The sequence below is a fragment of the Caloenas nicobarica genome, chromosome 3 (assembly GCF_036013445.1).
Source record: "Caloenas nicobarica isolate bCalNic1 chromosome 3, bCalNic1.hap1, whole genome shotgun sequence".
Taxonomy (NCBI): Eukaryota; Metazoa; Chordata; class Aves; order Columbiformes; family Columbidae; genus Caloenas; species Caloenas nicobarica.
Window position 1 is genome coordinate 99,304,851 of NC_088247.1, and position 18,647 is coordinate 99,323,497.

An 18,647-nucleotide genomic window follows, 5' to 3' on the forward strand; every position below is an offset into this window, starting at 1 on the left:
AAGGAACAGGAGACATGATATCCCATTATACTGCAAACAAACGGCACAGAGATCATCTGTTCCCCTGCAACTTGGTGCCAAACCCTGAGTGCCAGGAAAGGGCACATCTGCATGTAGAAAACTGAGTAACTGATGAAATGAATAGAAGAGCACTATTGTGTGAGGAGGGTTCTGCAGCCAGGCTGCTCTCATGGCATGTCTTGTCCTAGCATCTGCACACAGACAACTGAAGTGTGCTGTAGGCTACTGGTGCTGACTCAGTCAGACCTTAATGTTGTGTTCCACCTGCCACAGTTTGTCTCTTGAATTTCTGAGGGAAGAGACAAAACTAATAGAAAACAGGACATCAACAATTTGTAGATTATTGGATAATTGTTTGGAGATGCTATGTCACATGACATTGACTGAATTTTGCTTGATTGCTCAGTCTTGGAAAGACAGTGTATAGAAATAATTAAAGAAGTTTCTCTCTAAAATTTTGTCATCCCTTGTAAATGCTATTGTACATCTTTTCCTTTTTAGTTTGTGCTGATAACAACCACGTACGGACATGGACTGTGACTCGGTTCCGGGGCATGATTTCAACTCAGCCAGGCTCAACACCTCTTGCATCATTCAAAATCTTATCCCTGGAGGAAGCAGAAAGTCATGGCAGTTACTGTTCTGGAAATGACATTGGTAGGATCTCTCTTGAATGCGCTGTGATGAGCTGGTACATTCACTGATCTCATAAAGATTTAACATACCTTCAATGCTATAACATGCAAGTCAGCTGATGGGTGTAAGCTCTTACATACTGCTCTCCCCTTGGAAAGATGGCAGGGATCTGTAAGATTCACCTGGAAATACTATTTAGGCTCTACAGAGTGAATACACTTAAGGGCTTACTCTGAAGGTCAGGAAAAGGGAGGAAAAACCTTCAAACACAGATACTACACCTCTTCCTTGAGCAAATCACTTTTGATTTAACTAGAGAATGACAGAAAGCACAGGAGACTGTATGGAAGCAGATGAGCACAGCAAGGTTTGGTTCTACTGCTAATTCCAGTTCACTGTTCAGTCAGGCTTGAATGATGCACATGTGAAAAATTTGTAAATAGTTTTGAAGTTGCGACAAAGTTTACTGAAGCCTTGAAGCTGCCGAGGCAAATGGTGGGAGCACATTGCTATAGCAAGATACTGAAGGAATGCGAGTAAATATGGGTAGACAGATAGTCTAGATTCCTGTCTGGTCTGAGTCTCACAAATGAACCTTTGATTAATAGGATGCCCTGTGAACACAGGGTGGGGTCAGTTCTGTGGCAGGAAATCTGATTAAGCCTTCAGACACCTAAGAGCTGCAAAATAAGAAAGTACTTACTATAGAGGCCTAATGTAGGGTTCGTACTGACATAATAATACCTCCAGGAATATGCAGGAAACTCAAGAATGGGTGTCCTTTAAAACAGAAGAAGAAAAAAGATTTGTATCTGTAGAGGCTTCTAACTATTGGATGGCTTTTTCTAGCTATTAGTTGTCTTTGATTCACTGGTCCTGATGCTTTAAAATTGCAGTGGTCATAGTAGTATGAGTTTGGGTCTTCAGAACCATGTGGGGAAGAAGGTGAGGGAACTGAAACAAAGATGTGATCTTTCTTTTTTTTCTCTAGGACCCTTTGGTGAACGTGATGATCAACAAGTGTTTATCCAAAAAGTTGTTCCCATCACTAACAAGCTGTTTGTAAGGCTGTCTTCAACTGGAAAAAGGTACCTCCATGTTTAGGGTTTTAAGTGGGAACAGGGCAGGACTGTTCAGGTGTTGGAGTCTCCCATCCCTGGGGATGCATGCAGTTGCACTTAGCAAGCTTCTAATGTGCTTGACAGCTCTGGCTGAACTGTAGTTTGTGTGTTATTAACAGAACTGTACTTAATGATCTACTATAACCTGGGAGCCAAATGGCATTTTGAAAAATGTGATATCAGAGACTCACTTCATTGTTGTTCACCTGCTGAGCTCACAAACATTTGTGTGCCTCTACAGAATCTGTAATTCTCAGCCACAGTACTATGTTAACGTTAAATTTCAAAACTAACGCTGAAGTTGCCAGTGGCAGGGATTATGCTGCTCACAAAGGTAGACAGAGAAACAGTTTCTATCTTCCTTTGCACTTGTCTTTGAAGATATTAGAACCTTTAAAACTGAGAGACTGTGTTACTAGGTCCACTATATAATTATTTACTTGATCTTGACTTCATAACGTTCTTCTACATTGCTGCCAATGTAGTAAAAAAAGTTTCCAAATAACCACAGCCACTGTATATCCCGTTAGGCTAGGAGGATGACAAGAGATCAGAAACGATGATGCATCTCAGTTCTGTGCTGCTGCTTCTTCCTTCTCTTGCCTAATAATTTTGAATCTGGGTGAAAACGCTGATGCCTTAATGCTGTTGGTGTGTGAACTGAGGACTGAGGACAGAAACCTGAGAATTACTGATGTGCCTTTTTTTTTGCTTACTTCAGGCTAGATTTGTATATAGTGGAGAACTTTCTTAGATGACTTATTTTGTCACGTCTTTAGTAAAAACCTCAGTGCAAGGGGCCAGTAAAACAAATGATCCAGAATATGTGAGGTTCTGGTGTGGAGCGTGGCTTAGCAGCTTACTTTTGGGAGTCCTTTTCCTCTCGCTCCCCACATAAGCTTTTTAAATAAAGGGAAAAAAGCAATGGAGATCTGCCACGTCAAGTGATATTGTAGTTGTCATAAGACAAAAGTTATCTGTATAGATAACCTTGGATTTATCGTCCTTGGATTTTTTTGCATATCTTTTATATGGTTAAATGTGCTGTTTTGGCAGGTTGGTTTCCTAGAGTGTCTAGCATATGAAGGGGCTAGCTGCTGTCATTCTGTGAGAGCCTTTGGTTTCTAATCATTGCAAAATGAAAATAGACATCGAACATATGGGGGTTCCCTAAAAAAAATAAGTAGTAAGACTGCAGATGGACTGGGGGGGAAGGTACTGTCTGCAGCTGAGCAGCATGCTGGTCATGCAGGGGAAGGAATTTAATCTGGAAGGAAGGTCCTTTTTCTGATGGCAAATTTGGTGCCTTCTCAGAAAATCAAAACAGTACTGACTTTACTGGCCAAACTCTGGCAGTTGGAATTGTTTTGGTAACTTGTGGTTTCCCTTCCCGTAGGATCTGTGAGATCCAGGCAGTGGACTGCACTACCATCTCGTCATTTACTGTGCGAGAATGTGAAGGATCCAGCAGAATGGGCTCCCGGCCGCGCCGCTACCTCTTCACTGGGCATTCAAATGGCAGCATCCAGATGTGGGACCTGACCACAGCTATGGACATGGTTAATAAGAGTGAAGACAAAGGTAAGTTGTGTTCTTTTTCTGTCCTCACGCGTGCATGACTATGGTAAATGGAGAGCACTAAGAGCTGTCTCTTTCAGATGTTGGCGGCCCCACAGAGGAAGAGCTGCTCAAGTTGCTTGACCAGTGTGACTTGAGTACATCTCGCTGCGCCACACCCAATATTAGTCCTGCCACCTCAGTTGTTCAGCCAAACCGGCTTCGGGAATCTAATTCCAGGTAAGTCACCAAGGGTGGCACCAACTGCAGACACCAAACGTTTTACCCTTCAGGTAAACAAAGAGGGGTTTGGTGACCTGAACGCTGTAGCTGAGCCCCAGAATGCATCCTCTAAGTGTCTTGAACTTGATTTCTGTTGGTTTATATGTGTGCAGATTAAAGTATCCGATGAGAATCTGAAGTGAGTGATCTGGAAGCCCTTGTGTGGGGGGTCGTGATGAGTATAATGTTATTTTAGTGGGAGCCGCAGTGGTGGGTGGGAGCAGAATGTGCAGAAGAACTGTTTATAAATATGTAAAAGGTGAGTGTCACGAGGATGGAGCCAGGCTCTTCTCGGTGACAACCAGTGAGAGGACAAGGGGCAGTGGGTACAAACTGGAACACAGGAGGTTCCACTTAAATATGAGAAGAAACTTCTTCACAGTGAGGGTAACAGAGCCTGGAACAGGCTGCCCAGGGAGGTTGTGGAGTCTCCTTCTCTGGAGACATTCAAAACCTGCCTGGACGCCTTCCTGTGTAACCTCGTCTGGGTGTTCCTGCTCCGGCGGGGGGTTGGACTGGATGATCTTTCGAGGTCCCTTCCAATCCCTAACGTTCTGTGAGTCTGTGGACTGGCTGCTGTTCTCAGCCTAACATCTGCTCTTCTCATCCTTGGTTGTTTTTCTCTTTCAAAGCCTCCAATTGCAGCACCACGAAACAATCCATGAAACAGCCACGTATGGTTCTGTGCGGCCATACAGAGAGAGCCCGTTATTGGCAAGAGCAAGGCGGACGGAGAGCTTTCACAGCTACCGGGACTTCCAGGCTTTTAACTTACCCAGCAAAAGCCCGACAGAAAAGGCAGCTGCTGCAAATGGGAATTCAAGCCAGGCAGAGGCCAGGAAGGCAACAGCGGAGGGCAGTGCTGCTGAGAGGAAGGCAGTCCTGACAACAGCGCTTGAAGCGCGAGGCACAGGCGTCACAGATGCAGGCGGGTGTTGCAGCACAGAGGTTCACCGTTTGCCAGAGAGTTCTCTGGATCTCAGAAGAAGAGGACCAGAAGAGGAGAGTGAAGCCAAAGCAGAAGGCAAAAAGAAAATGGGGTTTGAAGGAGCTGGCTTCCTGGGAAGGAAGAAAGTGCCTCTCTTGGCATCTGTACCGGTCCTGGCTGAAGGTGGGCCTGAAATACCTGCTGCGGCTTCTCCATCGCCTACGAAGACATCTGCTTCACCGCGTCACCGGAAGAATGACTCATCCTGCCAAGACTATGGCTTGTGAATACGTGACTGGTGGCAAAGATGAGGTGCAGGTGCCCTCTGGCTGGTAACAGGCATAACATTATGTGTTGTGGGTCGTTTCTTGAATGGGAGTTTGCTTTAATACCCACAATGAAAGTTGTAAGGTTATGAGAAAGTACCTGGCTGCTGCCAAACCTTTGAAGAGTTGTCCACATCAATGTGTGGCTTTATGTAATGCTCCAAAATGTAGTACGGTACTTGGTCCAAAATATTGTTGTGCATTCTGGTGTAAACATGGTCAAGCATGTGGTATGTTGTGATTATTTGATTTGGGGGAAGAGAGGGTGCTAAAGGAATGCTTGGTTGCCCAGTGGAAGATGCCTTTCAGACACAGCCACACACCGTGCTGCAGAGCTGCTGCTCTCTTGGCTGGATTTTGCCTAATTCACAAGGCTGCCTCTGTTGTCTTGTGTTACGAATGGGATCCTTGCTCTGTACGCTGCTGTTTGAAATCTGAAATGTTTTGTGCAGGTTAAGGGTGAAGCTATTCAAAATAGCACATTACTTTGCCTCTTAGTCCAAATAAATGGCCAGAGGAGTGTTGCTTGTGCTTTCTGAAAATGTATGGTATAAGATGATGGGTTTTGCTGATTGTGGCTGGAAGCATGCATAAAAATATGCTTGGCAGAATACACAGAAGTGGCAGTCTCTTGAGGGCTTCCTTGTCACTTTCTTCAGAAAAAGGACAGAGATTAATATGGGAGTAGGTTTACTGTCATGGTATAATGTAATAATTCTCAATTACAAGTGCCTTGACATGGTATTTCCTACCTGTGTTGTACTGGCTGCTTGCTGTTTGCTCCTAGTTTACTGTGGGTGGTGAACAAATTTTATTGCCTGTAGGTTAGTAATACATAAGCAAAAGGGAAGGCTGTGACAGCAAATGTTTAATATGGAGTGGGTCAGGAGGTTCGCTACCTCTGAAAAGCATGCTTGGAGTTAAGCATTAATTAATGGCTTTTTTTCTTTTTTTTTAATTTGAGCAGAGAGGGTGGGGATGAAGGAGGGAGAGAATGCAAAGTTTAAAGCAACTTCATAAGAATTCTTTAATTTGCTGTTTATTCACCTGTGCATGAAGACAATTTTGTGGTGGAGCTTTGTCAGGCCAGGAAAAGACACAGCTATCCTGTCACGAAGGTCCCTGTTAGCCACATGCTGTTTTTTGGATGGGTAAAAGACTTTTTTCTTTACCAAACACGCTGCCCCCCCTCCTGCCCCCACAACCCTCTTCAACTGTGAAAGTTGGATGAGAGACAGAGATGAGAGCCTCTGCCTTCACAGTCTGCTACTACTGCGTGACCTGGGGATTTTCAAACTGTTCTCTTACATTTCTGAGAGGTCAGTGCTAGCACACAGTTTTCACTATACATTTAAAGAGATGGTGGAAAAAAAGGCCAACTTACCCCCACTCCATCCCTTCCCAACAAACGGTTTTATCTTTTAATAAGTGGCCATGGGGTGAGGAAGCAATAGGCCTATCCCCTCCCCCAAAGGCCATGCAGGCTGCTTTTGGCAAGTCACCCACTTTGTATTTTCTAGAGAAGGTGGTTGTGTTCTTCAGAGGTGGGTGTCAGTGAATGTGGTGTGCTCCTTGGTGACTGTGCTGAAGCCTTTGATGACACTGACAAGATCTTCTTCATCTACATACTGTTAGGAGGGGGGAAAAAAGAAAACACAAACATGTAAGCCAAAGTTATACCAGACTAAAGGCGATTCCTTTATTTCCCTTTCCTCTCACCCCCTAAAAAATGGTTCTGAAATAGATAAATGTGTTTGTTTCTAGCTACGTTTTCCCATTCTTCCCAGCACAAGAGAAGAATCTAATGCATTCAAGGACCAGAATCCAAACCAAGTAGATTCTCATAGTAAGCAATTAGTTAAAAAAAAATCAATTACTATATATATCTGAAAAATGGTAAATACAAGTGTTTGTTGCCGTGTGATGGGGAACTTGGAGAGGTGAAAAGACAATACATGTTTACATTTTTGTTTTGTATAACAACTCTGTCACCTGTGATTTAAGTAAGATTTTCGTTCTTGAGGCTTCTAAAGGAGGGTCTAAGCTTCTTCCAGCTGTACTCATGCTGATGCACTGAGCCAGAGAAAGAGTTGAAAGCAGGAGAGAAATAAACTGTTTCCATAGCATAAAAAGATCACCAGCAGTGTTACTGCAGATGCGTGTCCTGGGCCACTTCCTTCAGTATATTAATTTGCAAGATGGAAAAAGGCATGAACGAAACTTGCTGGCAGTCCTATGCTACTGAGTGTAATAAAGGGAAGAACTGAGTGAAAAGCATTGCAGGAGGTTTGTTTGCAGGAGAGTAGCTGAGCAACACAGGAGCAGAGAGTTTAGGTTCAGGGCAACGTAAAGCAATGTATAGAGGGTGGACTGAAGAGCCTGGCTCTGTATATATAGCCACTGATTTTAAAAAGCAGCTGAGCTCATGCTCTCAGGGTTGTTTCCCACCAAAAGTGAGATAAAGTGTTTCTCCTGCTCCTATCACTTCTGAAACTCATTGGACTATTCTGTAAACCAGTTCTAACATAACCAACATCCAGCATGTGTATGAAGGGGTTGCAAATTAAACCAAATCATGGTGATAGCAGAAGATAAGCAGATAGAGCAAGAGCTTCCTTACTTAGTATCAGGAAGCTGTGCTTTTGGCTAATGAGAGATCATATGGAGGTACAGCCTGGTTGGGCCAATAGTCCCCAAGGAGTTAAATCATGAGGTTGTGATGGCTCTGAGAAAATGAGGGTGAGCCACACCACCACTGACTCAGGCAGTCCACAGACTGCAGAGCGCCGGCTGGAAGATTAACCGGTACCTCGAGGGGTTTTGCCTAGTATCGCTGTCGTCTTATTTAAGCCTTATCAGCTTCCTTGGTCCTGCTGTTATGGGCTAAGCAGGTATAGCAGCAGCACCCCCGTGTGCCTATACGTCCCAGCCCTTCTAGCCATTTGGTGTGCTGAAGGTGAAAGCCCAAGGAAGCTGCCTGGATTTGTGTGCCAGACCATCCTTCTCCAGTTCACTTTGCATTTTGGACAAGATCCACTCAATGGTAGCTGCACACTCCATCTAACTTTGTTACTACCTCACGTGTCTTTCACCCCATCTGTCTGCTTTTTAGGAACCTTATTAGTCAGCTTTTTCTGGGAGCAAATGCATCTTGCTGGCCCCTGAATCCCTTCCCACACATTTGCTCAGGGAATGGTGGAAGCTGGGGGAGTGGAGGTTAAAAAGCCTGTTTCTTGGTGGCAAATAGGAAGGGAAGTTGCCACTGTCCTTGTGTCACTTCTTATAACTAGATATACAGGTCCTTGCTGGTGACACTGGCCAATCCTGTCCTGTCCTATATTAAAAGACCCATACTCTGTCTGCCCCTCCCCAGCGTCCTAGTCCCACGTGAGCAGAGTATGAAGTCATTCGTCATGAACGCCAGAAGATCTGAGCATTCACGTGATCTCTGCATTGCAATTGAGCAGGGGCCAGATAGCAGGTCTTGTCAGCAATTGAGTCCAAGGTCACAGAAGAGGAACAAAAAGCTCCTGCTTCTGGCATTGAATGTGTGAAAGATGCCAGGAAGTCCCTCGTCACACGTGCATTTGCTGAAATGCATGGAGAGACAAGCCTATGAGTTTTGACCAAATAGAAGGGAATTCTTCATGGTGCATATCCCTGCTAGACCATGGAGTTACTGGTTCGATGGAAACCATAGACAGGTGCATGTGGACCCCTCATCCCCTCCCATAAGAGCAGTGTATGATCACCTGCGTCTCTAGAAGAGAGCAGTAGGCAGGAAGGATTTTGAGGATTTAACCTCTGACCTTGTCCTTCTGGGTCTTTTGGCTGCATCTCTAGCAGCTTTAGATATTTAGACCTTTTCACGATCCTAACAGAACACACGAATCACTAGCAGTTGACACACAACAACATCACAGGGGAGCAGGTGTCCTTACCAAGCCACGGCCAGCAGTGCGATGATTGCGAATAATGGCATCCCAAGGTGATTCTTCAACAAGAGACTTTTTGTCATAGAGGTTGAGCAGCTGGCTGACACTGCGATGAAGGGAGGGTTGGGAATATGTGCGACTTAGCTGGCTCTGACTTGGTCTCCTTGCCCCAGATGCAATACGGAAACTGCGGTTGCTTGTGGGAGAACCGGCTCCTGGAATTTTCGTATCTGCCAACCCCTATAAGGAAGACGCAAACTAATAAATCAAAAATAAACAGCGTGGTATCAAACACTTTATCTGAAAAACACCAAAGCAAGAGTGGAATAGAGAAACCCATGCTTCAAAAAATCATGCACAGTTATAAACAGAAGAAAATTTAAAAAAAACCCCAAAAAAACCACAACCTTTCCCCATTGTAGGACAACCATCATTTAAAAGGAAAAAAAACCCAAACAAAATACCCCTAATTTTTTAAAAAAATGAGTCAACAGGTAGAAGTTCAAAGATTTTAGGCTACCAGAATGCTGGCCCAGACTTGCACAGCAAGGAAATGTCAGCAGACTTCCTTTTTTTCAGTTAGCATGGCCAGGGAATAGACATTCACCCACCAGGAGAAACATGCAATGTGAGATGCCTTCGTGCAGCTGGCACATCACGCATCTTGCAACTCCACAAGCTAATGACTCTACCTCAAAGTGCATTGTGTAACTTTTGAGAGTGACACTGCTTGATGAATCAGATGTGTCAGCAATGGTCTCAAACTGAGATGAAAGAGAAGGAGGAAAAGCATTAGGGCAGACGGTGTAATGTGGGTAGGATCTGTTCCTTATGGAGGGTGTGAATTAGATGCTGCTCTGTGAAGGGGAGCAATGTGCAGGGGAGTAGGGGAACAGGCAAAGATGAGGCATGATTTAACTTTTAATAATTGCCACATGGGCAGCCGGAACTGTTTGCCACAATACCTCACTGACAATGGTAAAACACAAGCAATTTTTCCACTTCATAGTAGATCTATCCTAACTACTCAGATTAAGTCCTTCAATTGATGTAATGTAGAATCCTCCTTTCTATTAAGAAAAGAAGGGGCAGGAACATGGAAAGGAATCGTGCAGGCATGCCAATAGCAAAGGCATTTTAAAGTCAAGAGTAACAACACAACATGACAGACTGTAGAGGAAAAATAATCAAAACCATGAGACCAAAAAAAAGAAGTTTCTTATGCTCTTAGCCTTTGCCAGGAGAAGGGGCACACTGGAAATCCCATTGTTTCCAAGAGCTCCTTCGTTGAGGCACAGACGCAGCTTCTTGGCACTGAGACAAGAAGGAACAGAATGCGTGAAGGATGCAGGAGTCACTATCCTGCTTGATGGCGCTCACAGGAAAACAAAGCTGAGAAGTGACAAGAAGAATCATCTCACGATCTGCTCCTGGGAAGAAGCATGGAAATGGAAGGCACCGCTGCTCCCATTCTCAGTCTCATGCAAATTCTCATATTCCTTTTGTCTTGCTTTTCCTCAAAGGGTAGGACAGCACTACTACTCTGCTACATGGTGAAATGTGTTCTTTATCCATTGTGTTACAGAATTATAACTCGTCATAATAAAAATGATGCAAGGCCTTCCTTTTTATCACTCCCCAGCAGTCCTCCTCCCACCTCTCCAGTGGTCCCGCTGTGGCTCTGTGTGCACAGATGCACACACACATTTTGTGAAGGTCCCCAGGTTTCACTTGTGCTCCCCCAAACCTTCCTGGCACACAGCTCATCCTAGAGCAGTCCAGCTGGGTGTTGGGTGGATCCCAGAAAGAAACAGAGCTGCTCCCTAAGTCCTGCTTTTTGCAGGCACATTTCATGGATGCCTGACAAAAACTGTCAGGCATAGCCTGGCTAGCCATCCACAACAGATAGTTGGGAACACGTGGAAGATTCATCCAAAAAGCACGTTTATCACCTACGTTCTCACAGCATGCCGAGGCCTTTTCACCTCTGTTGCAGATGTCAGTTAACATCAGGTGACATTGATGGCTCTGCATTTTCTGTGACTCCAGACCCAAAGTTTGTCTTGGGCATCAGAAGCATTGCAGGGCTTGCAGACCAGATGCCATAGAACTCTCTTTTTGGACTGAGCATGGCTCTCTGTGCCCACATAGGTACACCAGACAGCCCTTTTCCTACACTGAACAGCCTTCACCTGGTAACCTCGAGTGCAACAAAATGGTGGAAGGAGGAAGAAAAACTGTGTGTGTGTTTAGGACGGCACAGATAAAAGTATAACGTGATGAACAGAGAAAATTGCATTTTACCAGACATACCGGATGGATTTCACCTGATGAATACACACTCATTGGTGATGTTCTTTTCTGTAGTGGAACTAAAGGAGGTCTGTCTCGTGCATAGGGTTGCTTGTGGACTTTCCTTTGAAGGATTAAGGAGAGAAGAATAGCCAAGATGATCAAACCTAGAACTACCATCAGCACTGCAAACCACAACTCATTGTAGAATTTTACACGTTTGGACTCCGCTTTGTCCTTCTCTCCAGGTGTTGTCAAGATCAGACCTGTAAAAATCAAGAGGGATTAGGGGAGAAAGGGAATGTTATTTCAGAAAGCGTTTAACAATATGCTATCCCTTTCCTCGCTAATAAATTAGGCGGAAATTTAAGTAATTTTGTCGTCATGTGCTTATTTGCACTTATGTTCAAGGTGGCATAATGGTTCAATATGCTAGAGGGCTATAATAAAAAGCTTACTACCCTCAAGAGACCCTGCTTAAAGTTCTGGCATTGCTGCTCAGGCTGGAAATCACTACTGCATCAGCAGCTCTTGAGAAAGGAGGCAGTGGAGGTGGAATGCGAGAAAAAAAAGGGTTCTCCAAGTAACCTTGAAGAGTGGAAATGACTATGGTAATTTCAGAGCAATACAGACAGAGGACATTCTCTCCAGCACTGTGTAGTGGCAGGCCTGTGCAGTTAAAAAGAGAGAGGGAGGAAGACCGATCCGAAATGAGTAATAAATTAATATAAAAGCAAGGAAGAAGAAACACTTTATGACTTCTTCCCCCACCTGTTAGAGAGAAACAGCCACTTGGTTGGCTTTGCTCATACACAACACAAGCATAAGAAATCTCAGTGACAGCATTTCCTGGTTATTTGCAAACCTACATGCATATCCAGACTCTTTGCTAAGGAATTTCCATCACCTTTGCTTGCAAGTCTCTGCTGCAAGTTGCCTGCAGTGCTGATGAAGTTTGCAGCACACTCTGGGTACAAGCAGCAATCAAAAGAAAAAAAGGAGCAGACTGTGGAAGGTCATGGATGTAGAATAACTGGGAACATTTTATAATGCCTTTACAGCAGCCTTGCCTGAGATTCTGCAGGAGGATGGAGTGAGAGCATGAAAAGGGATATAAGGGCAATGCAGTGTAAAGAGTAATTGCAAAGACAAGGCCCATCTATTTTAAGAAGCTGAACAAGATGCAACTCAAAAAATAAATAAATGAATTAAAACCAATATGTCAGTTAGAAATGATTTGAGCTTAGCTTTTCTTCTCAGAAAACCAAGGAAATAAAATCCTGAAACTTTTACTGGTGTCTACTACTCAATGGACAACAACTCTCTGGAATTTTATCACACCAAACTCCTCCACAAAACAAGCAAAGGCCTCATGGACAGAAGAGAAAGAGCAGATGTCATAAACGGGGTCCCTATGGCATCTCTTATGACATTCTTGTAGACTGGTTAGGGGAACACATCCCAGGTGAAACTGCAGAGACTGGCTGGTTGCTCATTTGAAAGGAGCAGGCAGGTGCCCATTGCTGGGGTGGGTGGGATGCAGGGAGGAGAGAGGATATGTATTTACATTGTCAAACTGAGGAGTACTGTGGGAGGACAGGATTAGAGTTTGAGATAATGTTAATTTGGAAATAAAATCTGGAACAGAGCAGATTCTATTCAGGAGGCAAAACCACCCCATTTTTGAGCAATATAATTATGTAAAAATACAAGAAAAAAACTATTACACATTTGAAAAGAGGATCTGAAGCTGATCATGATGTAAAGGAACAGAAATCCGTCCATGGCAAAAAAAAAGGGCATGTTACCTACATACTTCATACCCTAAGGCACTAAGGGATCCCCTGATCCTGCAGTGAGATGCCATCCTGTCTGGCATGCACTACATAGCACATTTCTACCACAAACACATAAAATGAATAGATGCTAGATAATTGCTTCACCTACTTACCAATTCCATCTGCAGTGTTGTACTTGATGACCGGTGTCATGGCACTCCCTTCATCAGTGATGCAGGTCACTTGAAACAAAAAGGCTGGGCAAAAAGATTATAAAATACTGTCAGCAGGAGAAATCAGAATTCTGTAGATGCTGCTTTGTCACCATAATCCACCAGTAGAGATGTCCAGGTTTGAGAAAAGCCAGGCAGGCATAGCACATCATAACCCACTTGAGACCCAGATCAGAGCCTCATAATCTCTTACACATGGGTATTGAACTTATAAACTCTGAACCATGGCAGATCACAGGTAGTTCCCAGTATGATGTTGCTACAAAGCATGTTCCTCTTTCACCACCCAATCCTCCCTCTTCCAATGACATGTAGCTGTCAACTTCCAATTTATTCATCATTTTGTTCTAAATTCCTCATATTTCGTTAATGGCTGATATAAAAATGTCAAGAATGTTTGAGTAAAGAAAAAAAAAGTATTAGCACCATTGCAGGAAAGTGAAAAATAAATGACAAAATCCTTTAAAATGCAAAAACCCCAACAACTTAAAAACAGATATTTTTTTCTTTTTTTTCTTCCCCTCCCACCATTTACAGAGTTTCTTTTTATTTTAAAGACTGCAAATTGTTGAAAGAGAAACTAAATTTCAACACATAGCTGATTCCAAGAGCTATTGACTTAGTTTTGTTTTAAAAAAAAAAATGCAGGCTGCAGCCTTTTCTGAAGCTGAAGATTTCCATGCATTTCCAAGGATTTTTGTTTCAAACATCTGCCTAGATGTATCTCAGTGTGTCTGTAGCACACTCCTGTGCTCTTAGCTTGGGATGGGTATGGAGAGTTTTTCTTAAATTTAGCACACAATAACATTAATTTAGCTCAAGAGCCTTTCACAGAGAGAAAGCTATAGGAAATTAAAACTGACTTTTGTCAGACGTCCTTGGTAAATAGAGCTCTGTGTCAAAGCCACTGTAGATGCGCTGCCCGCTCTCAGTTAACGCGTACTCCTTCAGGCGGCCGTTCAGGACAAAAGTGCGGCTCCAGTCTATGTGGATGGTAGATAAATTGCTGACAACAGAGAATGGAGCCATGTACCGAGGTGCTGCGAAAGAAGGAAAAAAGCCAACAAGCGTGACCGAGTTATACAGCGCAGAGAAGAAGACTCTGCATGATACAAGCTCTCTGTCACACACGCTCCCTGCCTCTCTCATATACATGTGTGTGAGTAGGGAGGGTACACGGTGAAACGAGAAAGCTGCTGTAGCATGCCAGCCTCTACACTGAGGAAGCAGAAGTATCTCCTATCTTTAAAATAAAGACCGAGAAGTCCCTTCCTTTGCCTTTCTATACATGGTACAGACACTAAAACTGTATAAATTGAATTCTAGCTTAAGGTGGGGGACAGGGAATCACAGGAGGTTCTGCAAGTTCAGCTGCGGCATGCTGGCCTGTGGGAACTGAACTGCTAAGGAACTCTTTTGCAAGCCCCAAGAAATTGCCCAAGATGATCTTTTAACACATGCACATACATGAAAACATGGGGTTTCAGCAAATCAAGAGCAGACAGCAGGCAGAGAGGAAAGAAACCCAGAACTCACTTCAGGAAGGAAGAGTTCATCAGTTGGGCTCAACAGCTTGCTGACAAAAGACTTCATTGAAGTTTGAGATGGCCCTTTCTTGTGGTTTTGCCATTAAGCCACGTGCCCACTACCTGCTGGTTTGTTCTTAAGAAAGCTGCTTGTCCAGCTGCACTTTGCTGCTAATTGCACCCTGTCACTAAAGCAAACCTTCCAGGCAAGGGGAAGGAGACATTCAGAGGGACTCAGGAGACCTGGTGTGAAGAGGTCAGCAAGGTGAGAAAAGCAAGACTGAAAGAAAAGGGCTGCAGACCCAGGGGGCATGGGGGTTAAAAATGGCTTTCAAACCCCTGTGTTCTGTATGTCCCACCAGTTCGTTATTAATTCTATCCATTTAAAAGTTCATTATCATGTTCTAGCTTTTTAGCTTTCAATGTAATAAAACACAGCTTTAGAGATAAGGACCTTTTTCTCTTTTTTTTTTTTTTTCAGTGGTGACATTAAAGAAAATCTGGGGCTGTTCTACCTGAAATTTTCACCTAAGGATGTAGCTGATACATTTTTAGTAATTACTAGGCAGAACTACCAAGTGATATAAAAGGGATTTTTCGAAAGCTGATTCTGAAATCCTAACACGAGACTATATGATAAAAAGTGAACATCCTCTTTGCCCTGACTGGGCAGGCTGAGGTGAAATGCCAATCTCATCTGTTATGGAATGACTTTGGCTACAGCACTATAGATCTTTTTAATAAAAGCTGATGTTAGACTACTACAAATTCAGTTTTGATGGCAAAATCTATTCTGACTGTAGGCACAGATCCTGCATGTTAAATTTCTGTGCAGACCACCACATGGCCTTCAAGTACTGCCTGTGGTGGTTAGATAGGTAGCAACAAATGCTTACTTCATTGTCAACAAGGCCCAATCATTCAGATGACATCCATGGAAAACTCTCATGAGCCTTGGCAGAAATCTGGCATGGATTAGGATAGTAAGATTGCTCCTGAAAGGAATCACCAGGCCTTCCTCAAGGTCTCCACTTTTCTTAGGGATTATTTATTACTACACCTCACTCTTCTGGTAATACTTGAACATTTTATGTTCTGCAGCTTTTCTGCCCATTCTCAGTAAAATAAAAGCTTTCCAGGCTCCTGAGACAGAGGATGTGATCTCAGATGATAAGCAAAGAATTATTTTTGAAGGAATGAGCAGTCAAGCCCTAGAGCAGAATTTCAATGAATGGGTAGCAGAGTCACAGTGACTGGAAGAGCAGGTTTCTGAGGACATCAGCTTTCACAAAGGTGGAGAAATCATTTGGTGCTATGCAGCCCTGTTCATCGGAAGTGAGCGTTGGTGATCAGTGAACCATTTCTCATACTCACGCTCCTTTTCCGTAGTGAAACCAATCCATTCCGAGGCACTGCTGCCAACAGAGTTGTAAGACACGACTCGCAGGTTGTAGGTCGTGTAAGGCTCCAGGTTGGACACGTTGGCACTCTGTCCTTTTCCTGTATACTTCACCTCAGTTGGGCCAGGACTGCAAGCCTTCACTGCTGGCTGTAGGTTCAGGGGACAAGCCATATACACATGGAGCTCATAGCTGACAAGGAAGTTGAGATTTCAATTAATCAAGAGCCTTAATAGTGTAAGGGCCAAACATACATTTCATCCTAATTGCTGTATGTCTGGCTATCAGAGAAGAGAATGGACCTCATCCCAGTTTCTCCCTTGGAGATTTTGGCCCCAACTCTAAGATGCCTACAAGCAATCGTGGTTGTCAGTCACACTCACAGTGAAACTGTTGATGCCTGTTACCTTGCTGCTCACTTCTGCACATCAGGATTTGCCTTCGTGATTACAAGATGCAGCTGTCTCTTCACTGCCACTTGATCTCACAACTTTTTGGCTGTGCAGCCACAGCTCTCAGGCAATTACCTCCACTCACAACAACTCAACCCCTCCACCTTCATTCCCCAGAATATCCTGCTCAGGAGAAAAAACATTGTTTTGTGTAAACACCTCTCAGGTGGCATTTAGGCCACACAGGATTTCACCACTAACACTGGGAAGAAGCAGCATGGCTGTCACAACCCTCCAATGCTTTCAATCCTGCAATTCCAGCCCACGTCCAGGAAAATTGTTCTGCCACCACCCCTGGCTGAGGTGGGCATGTTCAGCTGGGTGGCAGCTCCTACCTGGTGACAATGCCGTTGGGTGACTGCGGGGCGCTCCACTGGAAAGAGGCGTTCCTGGAGGTCACGGTGCGGATCTGCGGGGGAGGCTGCTCTGAGGGTGGAGCTGGCTGCGTGGTGATTTGGGCCATGGGTCCTTTGCTGCAACAGTTGAAACAGGTGCAAGCCTCCACACCAATGGAGTATGTGGTGAAAGGTTTCAGCCCATGTATTGTCTGCTGGGTGGCAGTTCCTTCTGACAGCTATAAAAATTAAGAGGGAACCTGTCACAACTTCAAGCACCACAAGTACTAAATAAGGGTTATGGAGGTGAATTAATTCCAGAAGAAGACGGACACAAGGTTCTGCGTGTCCTTTAAGTCTGACATTAATGCAGCTGCTGTGTACTGAGAACTCTGCATTCATTTTTCTCCCATTACGAAGTTAAAGGGCATTGTTCAAAGGAAAAGACCATGCCATCAGTGGCCCCACAGATGTCTTGAGTTGAGCTGTGACCACTGTATATCAAATTGCAAATGTCATTCTCAGGAACAGAGAAATAGAAAACCTTCAAGGAGAAACTCTGGGATAAGTGGTACTGAAGCAAAAAGAGATTAATGTGGAAAATAGCTCCATGATAAGTGTGCTAGCAAATACTCATGTGTATCTCACAACCTTCCTCAACATAGATACAGGAGATGGTGTTGGGCAGAGTGACATGCATGTGCATGGTGGGTCAGTTTACTCACAGACGGGAGAATGTCCTCACTGGTAGGTACCTCTAAGTTGAGGGCGAACATGATGCTGCTTTGCATTCAAACAGCCATAGTGCTGGGTGAGCTTATTAGGAAACTCTCCTATGCTCAGCAAGGGAGACGTGGCAGTTCTGGCAAAGAAGATGGTGCCCTTGTTCTGAAACCACTTGCAGGAACTGCTGCTTCACACCACTGCTATAGTCATTTGTGGGTATAGCTTCTTAAGCCAAAGAAATAAAAATATGTAGAAAACTCCAATGAGGGACAAAATCTGATCCCATTTGGCAGAACATGATTTAGCAGAGTGGCAAAAAATGGGAAGGAAAAAGTCAAGCAAACAAAGGAAAGCACTTAATACTTCTTGATGCCAGAGCCAGCAGCACGGCAGGTGTGAGGGGATGGAAAGAGAGGGCTGTGGTGGCACCAACGAGGTGAACTGGCTGAATCGGACATCGACAGAGCCAATTGCACTGGAAGGAATAATTGTGTAACGTGCAATTGGTAGGCAGCTTAAGCTCACACACAGGACTGATGACCTTAGAAGGGGTCCCTAGCATTTACAGGCTGAGAAAGATGGGTCAAGGGAAAAAAAAATCCCATACAAATATTTACCTGCGTGTAAAAAAAAAAAACAGATAGGGTTACAGACAAAAAGTATTCCAATATTTTGCATTGGTTTGGTGGTAACTGTTCCAGGCACCTTCCACAGCCCTAATCTTTCCCTACATCTCCATGTTTTATAACTAATGAAGCCCTGAAGGTTTCTTGAGCTGAGAATGGTCATTTCTGGACACCCAATGATATCTAAGCTGAGACACCAAACACAGAAGAAGTTGCTTGGCTACTTGCACTATTCTTCAGTGCTTTACCATTAAATACTTCTTAACAGCAAGAAAGATTTTCAAGGGAAGCCATCTAAAGCACACAATAATTTCCTAATGGCTGCAGTTTCTGCCTCCACCGTTCGTACTGGCAGGAGCAGTCTGGGAGCATTTTGTTTGGATGCTTAGCTACCCCTGAACAATACTGCTGATTCCCATCGCATTGTCACAGCACATCACCACCTGAGAAGTGTTTAATGATGAGGTTAGTTC

General features: G+C 44.0%; 2 protein-coding genes across 2 annotated transcripts in view; one reads left to right on the plus strand and one right to left on the minus strand.

Annotated features, from left to right (window-relative positions):
* The window catches only part of KCTD3 (potassium channel tetramerization domain containing 3), a 28,516-nt gene extending 23,014 nt beyond the window's left edge, over window positions 1-5,502 (plus strand). Inside the window, exons 14-18 of the mRNA XM_065630576.1 lie at window positions 523-678; window positions 1,649-1,745; window positions 3,175-3,359; window positions 3,437-3,575; window positions 4,250-5,502. Coding sequence (XP_065486648.1) covers window positions 523-678; window positions 1,649-1,745; window positions 3,175-3,359; window positions 3,437-3,575; window positions 4,250-4,832 — 1,160 coding nt within the window. The 3' untranslated portion in view covers window positions 4,833-5,502. The remainder of the gene's footprint in view (window positions 1-522; window positions 679-1,648; window positions 1,746-3,174; window positions 3,360-3,436; window positions 3,576-4,249) is intronic.
* A 907-nt stretch (window positions 5,503-6,409) lies between these two features.
* The window catches only part of USH2A (usherin), a 393,053-nt gene continuing 380,815 nt past the window's right edge, over window positions 6,410-18,647 (minus strand). The window contains exons 65-71 of the mRNA XM_065630575.1: window positions 16,823-17,061; window positions 16,010-16,227; window positions 13,973-14,149; window positions 13,050-13,133; window positions 11,120-11,364; window positions 8,813-9,046; window positions 6,410-6,499 (exon numbers count right to left, since the gene is read on the minus strand). Coding sequence (XP_065486647.1) covers window positions 6,410-6,499; window positions 8,813-9,046; window positions 11,120-11,364; window positions 13,050-13,133; window positions 13,973-14,149; window positions 16,010-16,227; window positions 16,823-17,061 — 1,287 coding nt within the window. The remainder of the gene's footprint in view (window positions 6,500-8,812; window positions 9,047-11,119; window positions 11,365-13,049; window positions 13,134-13,972; window positions 14,150-16,009; window positions 16,228-16,822; window positions 17,062-18,647) is intronic.